This window comes from Rhipicephalus sanguineus, chromosome 2 (assembly GCF_013339695.2).
Source record: "Rhipicephalus sanguineus isolate Rsan-2018 chromosome 2, BIME_Rsan_1.4, whole genome shotgun sequence".
NCBI lineage: Eukaryota > Metazoa > Arthropoda > Arachnida > Ixodida > Ixodidae > Rhipicephalus > Rhipicephalus sanguineus.
The window spans coordinates 118,719,417-118,731,700 of NC_051177.1; the positions used below are offsets into that span (position 1 = coordinate 118,719,417).

The following is a 12,284-nucleotide window of genomic DNA, read 5'->3' on the forward strand; positions in this document are numbered from 1 at the left end:
TTCTGCAACACGAGTGCTACGGTAGCTGTGCGGACAAGTCAGTTAAGCATGGGGCTGACAACTTCATGCTGAATAATCCTTCCCACAGTGGCGTGTGTTTAGGCCACCCGTGTATAAATTTACTCTGATTTGCATGTCCTAGCCCCTTGTACCAAATACTTCTAAAAACGTATCCGGATCATATGCGACGTAGAGTTTGCTCTGCTTGCCAGAAAATGAGCCATGATGATTAATGCAGACAGTGCACCTGAGTTCTGGCACTTTGCTTTTATTTTGCAGTTTACATTTACTTTGTAACTAGTATTTCAAACAAAACTATAACAAATTTACACATATGGTGAGAAGAAGCCTCTTTTTCAAAACGAACGTAAAAGCCAACCATTTGTAATGAACTTTGGTATTTGTATTTCATTAGAAAAATTTTGATACAACAAGCCAATTGGAAAATTCATATAAGGGTGAGAAAAATAAACAAATGTGAGATTTTCAAGTGTTCACAGGTTCACAACATCCACACTACTTTAAAAGCTTACTACACAACACTCCATCAATTATTACCGATTGTAATATCATAAGCACAACACAACAACGCGGCATGCGGCACTTTCCAAGCAAGATACCACTCAGCTATGCTGCTCACTGCCGTCACAGATGCTACGGGGAACGCACACTTGAAAAGTTCGCAGATGTGACCACACATGTGGGAGATCGACCATACCATGCAGAGAGAGAAACACTAGGGATTTATCCCCAGATCTAGAGCTGTATCAGACTATGCAGAGTTATAATCTACATTTAGGGATATTTGCATGCCCGTTGAAACTTCACGAGTAACTCCAAGATATCGCCGTAGATATATCTACGGCGATATCCCACCTCACGAGGCTTCTGTACTACACATGGCATGCCGATAAAAAAACACAGCCCTTGCAATATGAGCAATGAACGCGTTATCAGGGAATGTTCACGGGGAATAAGGACCAGTTAAAATACATATACAAAAGAAAAACGTCCCCCCCCCCCCCACTTCTAACAATAAGAACAATAGTCGCAAGACTCGCCTTTTTGCCGCCGTAGAGATCAGGGTTGCGCTTTGCTGGGATTCCGGTGCGTGCTGCTTCAAAGGTAGACGGGTCCGTTGAAGGCGTCACCTCACTTCACCTGCATCTTCACCAGCGGAAATCTAACGGACAGGAGTACGCGAGCGAAGTGTCACCACCCGCGATCACGAAAAATTCGTGAATTACGCGCAGTCAGCGCGCTGAAACACGGACGAAACACATCACAACCGATGGGCGCAAAAAAAGAAATACAAACACGCATTGCGGAACAAGGACACGGCGGCCGCTAGCATGTGTTCGTACAAACCACAGTTCGCGTTTGTCAAACATCATAGTCTGCACCGTAATTATTAATTAATGCGCACTTTATTAGCGATAATAGGGCTAGCAAGGGAGCGAGAAGTTACGCTGACACCAGTTAAACGGCTGTATTACATATTTTTCGGGGAGGAATCGCTTCGACCAAAAGTCGATTACACGGGAAGCATTGTAACAACTAGCTTTCAGGCACATGCGTACGTTAGTTCCCGACGAAGCTTATCGAACGCAACATACCTCAAAGTCGTCAAAAACAGTGCTGCGCTAAGACGGAGGCCAAAGTTTGAGCCTTTGAGCGCCCACATCGCGTCGCGCCGCCATAATTTGCCGTGCCACTTTAGGCGCGCCGTCTCAAGAGTGTTCAAGAGTACGGACTACGCTGCGATCGCACGGACGGAAGGGACGCCGCGCTGTCGCGAGGCTGGTTCGGCGTCACTCACAGTTTCACGAAACAAGGCACGAACAACCTGCGGGGAACATCGTGCCGAGGCCATTTTGAATGCACTCCGCGCCAACGGCTATTTTTTACCCGAGTCGGTTACACGATTAGCGCTACGAGGGCGGACACGACGCTGCGTCAGACAGGCGTTGGAGCGCTAAGCGGCTCACGTAATCACACACTGAGCGCGCGTAATCGTCAAAATGTGAGCATTTACGTACCCGCAACCACTGCAGGTAACGCCAGGCATAGTGGCATTCAAGCGAAACCAGAGGATACCGACATCGGCATCAACGGAGCATAGAGCATAGTAGCAAATAGTTGTTTTGCATGTTTTTATTTCGCGCGTACGCTTTCCCGCGTTTTAACGTCGCGGGCGCTCGGATTTACATTTCGGGAGGATCCTGAAGCCTGTACTTTATCTCGACTAACGAACTCGTGCGCTAGCACAAAGAAAAAGTTATGAAAAATTATCCCCGCAAGGTTCGTGCTGCAGTGCTTTGTTGCCCCTAGACCTACACCCGCTACACCACCTAGACCACCAGTGTGAATGAGTCGCGTGTAATTGTTTCGACTCGTTCACATTGACAGCGTACGGCTAGGTCCTCGCTTCAGACAAAAAAAAAAAACGATATATCGAATCTGCGATTTCGGGAATCTCTGAATCTATTCATGCATGCCTGTATCCATCATACTCGCCAAAAACGCGTCGACTGACCACAAGGGGCCGATGGAGGCACTTTGCGTCACCCCGATTCAAAGAAAATACCAGAGTACTCTTAGCATCCGTCCATCCATTCGTGAACCATCCATCTCGTCGTGTCGAAGGGAGACAAGAGCGAAACAACGAAGCGACCGCCGAGTGAAACTTCTTTCGTAGCCTTGCGTTCTTCGTTGAGCCGCTCAAAATGGGGCAGACGCGTGCGACGCGCGATTCCTTCCTCTGGGCAATGTCTGTAGTATATCTGAGCGCGTTCGCATCCATCTATCATCAAATGCCCGGTGGGTATACACAGACTAACGTGCTCACAATCGTGGCAGTCGAGCTTCTCCTCTGATCTGTAGTTCTTGCGTTTGCCATGCACACAGTGAAAGATAACCTGCTTTCAGTTCTGTGGTTTATGTTCTATAACAGTGTTACTTTAGCTGTGTTGCGCAGTGATCGTTTTAAGCGTCATTCGATGCTCACGCGCACGAAGGCCATTGGCGGAACGCCTCTGCTCGTTGTCATAATAAACAGCGGTGGCTCTATTTTCTCTTTCTTGCAGGACTCTATGGGGACCATGGAGTTATGCCAGTGAGATCGGTGATTCCTATAGGTATGCCGTTAGTATAGGTTCCTTGGTTTAGTTTTACCTTTAAATTTGTATCATGTCGTTCCTACAAATGCAGCGTCGCGCTTTGGCGCTGCGCACACGGGTTGGGCAGTAATGCTCATGTGAAAACAATGCTGCGTGCCGTCGCCAGGCAGCGAGAAAGGGGAGCTAAGGAGCTCTTATTAGCCCATCGCGACTTCCAAATAAAGTTTGAGGTATTGGAATGTTTATAGATCCTCTAATGCATAGCATATCAGGAGTGCCCAAATGGTAAACTATCATTTTTTTTTTCTTTCTCAGGTGTATGCATAGTGTCTTGCATGATTTATATTTCTTCTTATTTTCCGTGGCCGAGTGAAAACAGTGTACGCAGCTTTAAGTGTTCCTCCTTTCATGTCTCGTTTTATGTTATGGTATTGTGTCAAGCATTAATAAACCTGGACTCTAAATTCATTTAGTTATACCTCTTTGCAGTATTTTCATGCTTCTGGTTAACCTGCATACTCGCTCAATTTTGACTTTCTAAGGGTCTGCAAATGTTCCTCTAAAGTGAGACTGTAAAGCAATTAAATAAAGCAGTTTGTAATCATCACTAGCAGAAGCTAACGCAGCTGAATGCAGTCACCTGGTGTGAATGTAATCACCTATTATGTTATAGGGGATATCCAAACTGCGTAAGCTGCACACATGGTCAAGCCAACAGAAAACAAATTTATCAGAAACAGCTTGTTCATATCAGCTGCATTCTATTGTAACAAGTTCTCCATTGGAACATAATAAGTGCAAAGGTCTTACATGGCATCTGAAGTTGCCATGCACTGCCTTCTGCACAACATGCTGTACAGAACGGTGTTTCATAGAACGTAAGTGCCAGGAAAACATAAGTACATGCATGGCTTCGCCCAATTGTCAGTGCTACTCATAAGTACATGCCAGTGAGGCTTTCTTAGATGTTTGCTAGCCTGCTTAGTCTACATGTCAGAAGAGCGCGCAATGTCTACAACAGCACAGGTCAACCAACTACTTCACCAATATCTTCTTGGCAACTTTGTTCCTGTATTTTGAGAGTTATAGCATTTGCGTGCCTATGCTGTAAATTTCCCAGATCCCTCATTACAAATGCCAAAATTTTCATGTTCTCACCAGACAGCCACACCAAACCAGTGCAAGAATTGGCCAAACGAGCTGCCGAGAGGCCCTCCTTGATATGGCTGGCTCCAAACTTTGGCCTCAAGGTGGCCACCATGGCCGAGTTTCTAGCATTTCTTGGCATTGTCATGTCCTTCATGGCCTGCGTGTCGGCACGCTTCAGGGACTGCATCAACTTCGCACTTCTTTGGATACTGTACTTTTCAATTTACCAGGCGAGTTTCTACTTGCAACTCTTGCATAAAAAATGTGGGCAGCTTGCGCTAGGAGTGCAAGGCTGGACTAACAACAGAGCTTGTGGCCGACCTAGCTTCTGTCGGCTTGTACAAGCTCGACTAAGTTGTTGCTAGGTTTGGCTAGGCATTACAAGGCTTGGCTATGGGAGCGTAGAACTGGATTGCTTGGCAAAGTGTCGTCATGGCTAGTTGAAGTGAAAGATTAATTGGTGCGTTCTTAATTAGCTGTCTTATTTGGTAATGTCTTAATTATCAAGTCCTTAGTATTAAGGTCTTATCTAGCAAGGTCTTAATCAGGATGGACATAATTAGCAATATATTAACAATTACCTTAATTAGCAAGGTCTTCATAGAAGAGGACAAAGAGTGTGCCGGCTGAGCAGCGCACTAGAAAGTACCGATCATGATTATGATGGTTTTTGGTTCACTCTGTATGGCCGGACCTCGAGCTTAACCCCTTAAGGGCTTATGACGACCTAAGCTCGTCATGAGCAGTCACCACTTTTCTTGCTTATGACGACCTGTGGTCGTCATGGGTCTTTTGCAATGTTCCAAGAAGCTTTTGACGAGCCCAGCTCGTCAAATGGTGCGTTTCTATTTACAACACAGATGGCAGCACGGGTTCCATCATTGGTGCTTTTGTTGAATGAGCGTTTGCGCACTTGTTGGCAGGATGCGCGCCTTGTGTTTCTCTCGCGTCATAGAGGTTTTTGACAAGCCCAGCTCGAGAAATGGTGCTTTTCTATTTACACCATAGATGGCAGCATGAGTTCCGTTATTGGCGCTTTTGTTGAATGAGCGTTTGCGCAACAGTTGGCGGAATGCACCCGTTGTGTTTCCCCCGCTTATATAACCTTATATAACCTTTATAAACAAACATGGCCACATGTTGACGGAAATGGCAAAAACATCTGCAAGGAAACCAGGATCTGGTGCAGGTGGTGCAAGAAGGCTCTCTGCGCAGTGCCGTGCTTCGAACGCTATCATACTAAGAAACTATCAAGGAATAGTGCATTTTGTGCATGGCAATTCAATTCCAACCTTTACTTTCTAGAGTTGCAGAAATTTTTTGCAGAATACACCTCAAATGCCCCATGTATTATAGAGTAATACATGATGGAGCGAAGAAAGGCCAATAAAACATTATTATCTGCCGAAAAAAGTTTTCGCAAATATTTTTTTGTTTTGAACACATTACTGAAGCATTTTGCATCATAAAAAAATTTGGCAAGTTTGGAACATATTTTTTTTTGTGAAATGAGCGCTTAAGGGGTTAAACAGGTCCACTGTTACAAGTCTGTTCCAGTACTTATCATAGACTTCTAATAGACAGCTAAGCTGACAGCAGCCATCTTAGGTCTCATTTGAGCAAGCAGCCAGAAAAATAGACTAAGTTTCATGAACACAGTATCTAATTCAGAAACTATTAAGGCCATATTGCTGTCTAAATGAGATCATGACTGATCCTTGGAAACTATACAGGAAAGGTAATCTGTTCACAGGTAGACATAGTCGCTCTTTCTTACGTGTCTAATGTAAGCTAGCTATGTTGACTTTTTCATTTTTGAACACGAACCGAAGTGGAACAATAACAGTGTTATGTACTTCTCATAGCTTTCCCTTTTGACTCTGTGTGCTATCACGTGGTACAGATGTCTTCTAGATATTTTCCGTTGCTCATGTGAATCGGGCTGAAAGTTGTATTCTGAGCTATCAACGTCAACTGTTTATCATTCTGGTCAGAAGCGGAATGCACTTAATATTCTCGCATCGAAAGCTAACTTGCCATTGTGGCTTAGTGGCTGTGGCATCGCACTTCTAAGCACAAGGTCACGGGGTCAGTTTCCATTTATGGTGGCCACATTTCAAGGCGGGCGAAATGCAAAAATCCCCTGTGCTTGGGTACCCACAATTTCGCTGCGTGCTAAGACCTCTGGTGATCAAAATTTACAGGTGTCTCCCATTACAACATGCCTCACAAGTGTAGCGTACTGCTCACATAAAAAAAAAAGATATGGAACTTAATATAAGTACAGCTGCACTTAGGTGAGTTAACAATTCTTTTTCACTTACTTTTAAGAGAAGAGCAGGTGGTTATAGTTGTGTAATCGTGGCTGTTAAGGTTAGTTAATGAAACAAGAAGAAAAATGACAATCTTATTCGTATTCCTGGAAGACGTGTCCAACAATTGTATTATTGAGGTGCTTGCTTTAGGGTGCATATGGATTTGTGTGGAAGTAAAGTAAAACACAACAAGGAAAACTTGCAGTTATCCATTTGTGAGCTGCATTAAATCTCCCGCAGTGGTGGCTCAGTAGCCGAACATTCTGCTGCTAGATTAACATGCACATTTAAAAATGAAACTGCGTGTGGTCTAAATTAATCCAGTGTCCCCTACTTGTCCCGAATATGATTGTTACTATGTCCCGAATATGAAGTCCGATGCGTGCAGAGTGTAACTCAAGCACTTATTGCACTCATACCATATCAGATTTTGTGGTAATTGCATCAGTTTGATAAGGAGCAATGTGTCATCGCAGAATCTCCTGTAAAATGCCTTTGAGCACAAGACTGCCAGTTGACAACTAAATCCACGAAGCAGGTTCAGCATGCCATCCTTTCGTGTTGTGTTGTTTCTCCACCTATATGTTTAGGAGGAAAAGCGTTTTCATGCCAACAATCATGATGAGGCAGCAATATTTTCTCGACGTCCATGGAGATGCTGCCATCAGCTTCTAACTGCAATATTTAAACAAAGAATAGGTTTTCACTTTCAGAACTGGTCATTCAGGGATGAGAAGTGACTTGAAGAACAGTTACGTCCCCTAAAGGTCTTTGGTTATGAGGAGGGTAACACGCACACAACAAATGTCAATGTCATGTCAAATTCTCCTTTCTAGCTGAGGTGAACCGTTGTGCTTGTAGTCAACCTTTCTGCATTATATGAAACGCCTGTAACCGCATACTTATGACACAGTCTGTTGTGTTTGCCGTTTCTTCTTTTGCCAGGTTGGCCAAGTGTTCATGTGGTTTCAATGGTAAGTTTGTACTACCTCAAATAATCATTGGTTTGCGGGAGTCCCTGTTCATAGCGTAACATCATAAAAAGGAAAATTGCCATCGACCTGTTAGTGGCACAAAGCCAGAAAGAAATCCATACCGATTTCTCAGAAAGGAAAGCTTCCTAGTTAATGAAAAACTTGTCCAGGTTCGGGGATCGAACCTGCGACCAACACCTTTTCAGTGTGGTCGCTCCACCAATTGAGCTAACCAGGGGACCAGCAATTGGCAGTGCGAGGACGGGCTGATTGACAACTCAAACATGTGGACACTGAAAATCAATTCTGCAGAATTGCGCAAGGTGTAGAAAGGTGTATGAAAAAGAAAATTGCCATAAGCATTTATAATCTTTAAACATTGGCTTTGTTGGGGAGGCTTACGAGTGCTATGATCGCTCAGCTCAGATGCACAGGCTCTCGGCATAGCAATCATGTAATCGCTGACATCCTGTGGAATAAATGATGTTCATTTATGTTTTTATTGTTTTGTTGTTTTTATTGTTGCGCTGTCATGCTATATTAAGTATTAGTATCTGTGTTTACTTGTGTTTTTGTTAACAATTCTTAATTATCCTCTTTCCATGTTGTTGCCATTCAGTGTTCTTGATGTACCACTAGTGTCATTAGGGACCCTTTAACAATTTTGTTGGGTCCCTAAAAGTAAAATACATTTACCTCACAAAATTCTTCAATAAACTTCAAACTTAGGGACATCCTGCTGCTGGAAGCCGGCTTCCTGTGCGTACTGGTTGCTCCACTGGGCATCCTCCATCGGACTCTGGGGCTCAGCTCAAGTTGGCGTCTGCCACACCGGCCACATGATGAGATCACTCTGTGGCTGGTGCGCTGGCTCCTGTTCCGGCTCATGTTTGCCTCCGGGGTGGTGAAACTGACTAGCGGCTGCCCCACCTGGTGGGGTCTCACAGGTGGGCCTTGCCACTCACTGCTGCTGCTGCTGCTGCCGTGAAGGTGAACAGTGTTCGCGGAATAAAACGTGGCGGAGAAGCTTTTTAAGACACTATTGTCATGTAGCTACAAATTTGGTCACTAGAGGTGATACTCTGATCAAGGTCAGAATCAGCTGATGTTAACGGATCATTTAGCCTCTAATTGACACATTTCGTTACCACTGTAGACTAAAGGCCAAATATGTATTGGGCCATACTCAAGGAATAAATAAGGAGCTCCGAGGCGTCCAAGGCAGCATCGCCTTCTTCTGAGAAATTTTGTGGTTTATTGTGGTAACATAGGGGGTTTATTGCAGTAACATATGGATCAAGTCCGACAAGTAATGGTAATCACACACGTTTCTTCTTGTACTAAATGCCAAGATTGCTACTGTGCTCCATTTGCCACTCCAACTGTACTGCCAATGGAACCATAAAATGAAATCATTGTTACTGCTCAGCATTTGCAAAGTGTACTGTACACTGCATCCTGCCATAAAAGCTGCTTCTAAATCGATTCCCCACCTGCCATTCAGCAATTTTAATCTGTCCCGTGTGTGTGATAGGCCGAGCATCGTTACCTGTGCTCGTGATCATCTGAGTATAGCTTCTTGCACAGGATGATACACAAGTATTCGAATCCTTTCAAGGTTAGAAAGGAAAGTAAAACGTGTAAACACTCGCTCAGTGGCAGTTTCTGAGAGAGAATGTGCATTGCTATTATCGTATCTGCAACTCGAACTTGTCATTACCACGTGACATAAGCTTTGATTCTATATGCTTTCTGATAAGCTTTAAATAAGCTTTAAATGTTGTGCGGCTCTAAGATTTGTGTAAAGATTGAAAATGTGTGTAGTACAGTCAACTGCCGATTTTTCGGACGCTGAAACTCTTCCGCGTCCGATTTTTCGGACTTTCTGCCCAAATTGCAGGTCCGAAATGCGTTATTTGAAGCCCCCACCTCTGCCGCGTCTATCATCTGGTAGGTCCGAACCAGCGCTTTCGCGAGTCGATCCGTTTGCGACACTAGCAGAGTCCGAAAGTCAGCTTTGCCGCAATGCCAAAGCGTTATGGGGTGAAGTAGACCAGAAATTCAAAGGGGTCGCTATCACGGCGCCGTGCGGCGATGTCTTTACGGATAAGCAGTGGAAATGCACGGAGGCGTGATGGCGGCAGCTGGCAAACGCGCCAGTATGGCTTAATCGCTGACAACGCTTACAGTAAGCATCTTCAGTTAACTGCCTGGTAGTGCATGTGGTCTAGCGCAGTTGTATGCATACTGCACGCATTTAATAGGCGGGAACCCAAACGCGCCGTGCTGCCATTCATGCTGCCTCTTTGTGCAAGACCGCTAAGTGCGCTGCACGGACACGTTGCCGTCACGGAAGAAACCAGCTCGCCATTGCCGCGCCCGTGTGCGGTCAGGAACAAAGTGCGCATCACGAACACTTTCATGATAAATGCGTGCGTATGATACAGTAACAGTACAGTGACGGTGTCAGCTTAGTTGGCTATGTGCTGCACACAACTAGAAACGATCAGCTTCACACGGCAGCAAATGCTGCATATAGTCGGAGATTCGGCGATGTGTGTATGCATCGTTTACGTGCACACACGCATAGGGGAAAGCCGGACGAGTCGTCCGCTCTCCTGCCACAGTCTTTGTGTTCCGCGTCATCGTTTCCAAACGTTCCATGCGAGAGAGCCGTAATCTATCCCGCGCTTCGCTGGTATCAGCGGCGCTCATCACAAGATGCAAACTTGCAAGTGGCGGTTGGCACGCAGTTAAGCGCGGTTCGCGGCAGGTACCGAATGTATTTGCGAGAGCCTGGGCGCGCACCTAAGTGACTGATAATTGTACTGGGAGACATTAAAGTTACTTCGGACGTGGCTGTGGCGATTTGACCGCTTGAGCCGAATAAAAAAGCATGAATTCGTTTTTTCGGACGATTTCGCGGTCCCTAGGGAGTCCGAAAAATCGGACGTTGACGGTAATGTTTTTGTTGTTCTCCAGTGGCTTTTGTTTCTATTGATCCTATCACTTGTGCCCGAGTGCCTCCTATGCACTCTAGTGTTCATTCATAGCATGGTGATGTTGGCAGTGTATTAAGTGAGTTCAACAAGGACATTCTGACCTTCAGTGTCACTAACTACTTATTAATCCATGTAAAGTGGGGTCTTTTAATTTTTCATTCATATCAAAAATCGCCAATTAATCCTCATTCCTTAACATTAGGCTATCATTCTGTTCTCTTTAGCGATTCTGCTGTATTTCTTCATGTCCTGTTAGAGACAGCTGTTTAAAGTTCCATGTTCACATCAACCATGTTAAGTTGTGAAGTATGCTCTCGGTATCCATGCGCCTATTGGGGCATGCCAGTACATTTCTTCTCGTGTTTTATTTTCACACTGATTCACATTGATTTATTACCATATTAACTATGGAATAATTACCTGGGGTAACACATGTCTGTGTTGTCTTTCTTCCCTACAGCGAATACGAAATCAAGCAATGTGTGTTGTCACTTACAGTACACTGAAATACACAGAAAGTACCGTATTTACTCGATTCTACCGCGCCCTCGATTGTAACGCGCACCCGTTTTCCGCGACCAAAAAAAAAAAAATTTAATACATCGATTGTAATGCGCACCCATTTTTAGTGAGAGAAGAGAACAAAAAAAGACCGTAGGAGTCAAACTTCGCACATTCAGAAGAACAAACATTTGGGTTTTAAAGAACTAAAGTTTCAAAAAAGTAAAACACAAAGTCAAAAAGCGGGCCTTGCCGCTAAAACTGTCACCACTACGGCGGCGATACGAGTCGCGTAACGGATCAGTCCTCGTCGCTGTCGGACAACTCCTTATCGCTGTCAACGCTCTTCGATTTCGGGAAACCGGCCCTGCTTTGGTCCACTGAAACCTTTTCGTGAAGCTTTGCTGTAAAAAATCTGCTTCTGTTTGCGCCAGTCTCGCACGCACGTTTCGGGAACTCCGAACTATATCCGAACGACCGCGATGCGGCCCGATTTCCGTCCGTCTCTCTGCACATGTAATAACTATTCTTTTAAATGCGGCATCGTGGTACACTCGTCGAGTATTTGGAGTCGGCACTTCCATGCCGTCGATGCGAACGCAGAACGGGATGACAATCCCCTCAGCACACGTACGAACTGAAAAAATGGCAGAAATCGTAGGAGACGGCCATTTTGAAATGTCGATGGCAATACGATAACCGAGTTTCTTTTTTTTTTTTCGGTACTCGATTCTAACGCGCATGCGATTTTTGGACTCGTTTTTCCGGAAAAAAGGTGCGCGTTAGATTCGAGTAAATACGGTAGCTCACCTATAAATACTAACCCCACTGGGCTTCCTTCTAAGTAAAACTACTTGTTATCATTCATTTGCACTAGGGGTGTGCGAATATTCGAAATTTCGAATATTTTTCGAATAGTGTTTGCTATTCGATTCAATTCGCACTGAAATTTTACTATTCGCACTATTCGAACTTCCCAAAGACAAATGCAATCAATGTCCGGTTGAAAGTGACCCCTTCAGATTTTCAATATGCTTCACCTCATTACACTCTCGTATTGCGGCAAAGCTGCCTTTCAAGCTCCGTTACGGTCGAACTTAGTGAAGAGACAGTCAACGTCTGATTGGAAGTGGTCCCTAGATTTTCAATATGCTTCACCTCCTCACACCCCCGTATTGCGGCAAAGCTGCCTTTCAAGGTCCGTTACGGTCGAACTTAGCCAAG

At 44.7% G+C, this 12,284-nt stretch overlaps 2 protein-coding genes across 8 annotated transcripts in view; one reads left to right on the plus strand and one right to left on the minus strand.

Annotated features, from left to right (window-relative positions):
* The window catches only part of LOC119383561 (condensin-2 complex subunit H2), an 86,464-nt gene extending 84,290 nt beyond the window's left edge, over window positions 1–2,174 (minus strand). For 6 of the 7 annotated variants that reach the window (XM_049412577.1, XM_049412576.1, XM_037651786.2 and 3 more), the window contains exons 1-2: window positions 2,040–2,174; window positions 1,062–1,183 (exon numbers count right to left, since the gene is read on the minus strand). The gene's annotated coding sequence lies outside the window, so the exon portion shown is untranslated. Of the gene's footprint in view, window positions 1–1,061; window positions 1,184–1,846; window positions 1,972–2,039 lie in introns of those variants that run through there. The other variant, XM_049412575.1, reaches the window with a different exon arrangement.
* Window positions 2,175–2,631: 457 nt separating this feature from the next.
* Window positions 2,632–12,284, plus strand: part of LOC119383565 (lipase maturation factor 2) — a 49,829-nt gene continuing 40,176 nt past the window's right edge. Inside the window, exons 1-5 of the mRNA XM_037651794.2 lie at window positions 2,632–2,820; window positions 3,087–3,137; window positions 4,281–4,498; window positions 7,529–7,557; window positions 8,287–8,504. Coding sequence (XP_037507722.1) covers window positions 2,727–2,820; window positions 3,087–3,137; window positions 4,281–4,498; window positions 7,529–7,557; window positions 8,287–8,504 — 610 coding nt within the window. The 5' untranslated portion in view covers window positions 2,632–2,726. The remainder of the gene's footprint in view (window positions 2,821–3,086; window positions 3,138–4,280; window positions 4,499–7,528; window positions 7,558–8,286; window positions 8,505–12,284) is intronic.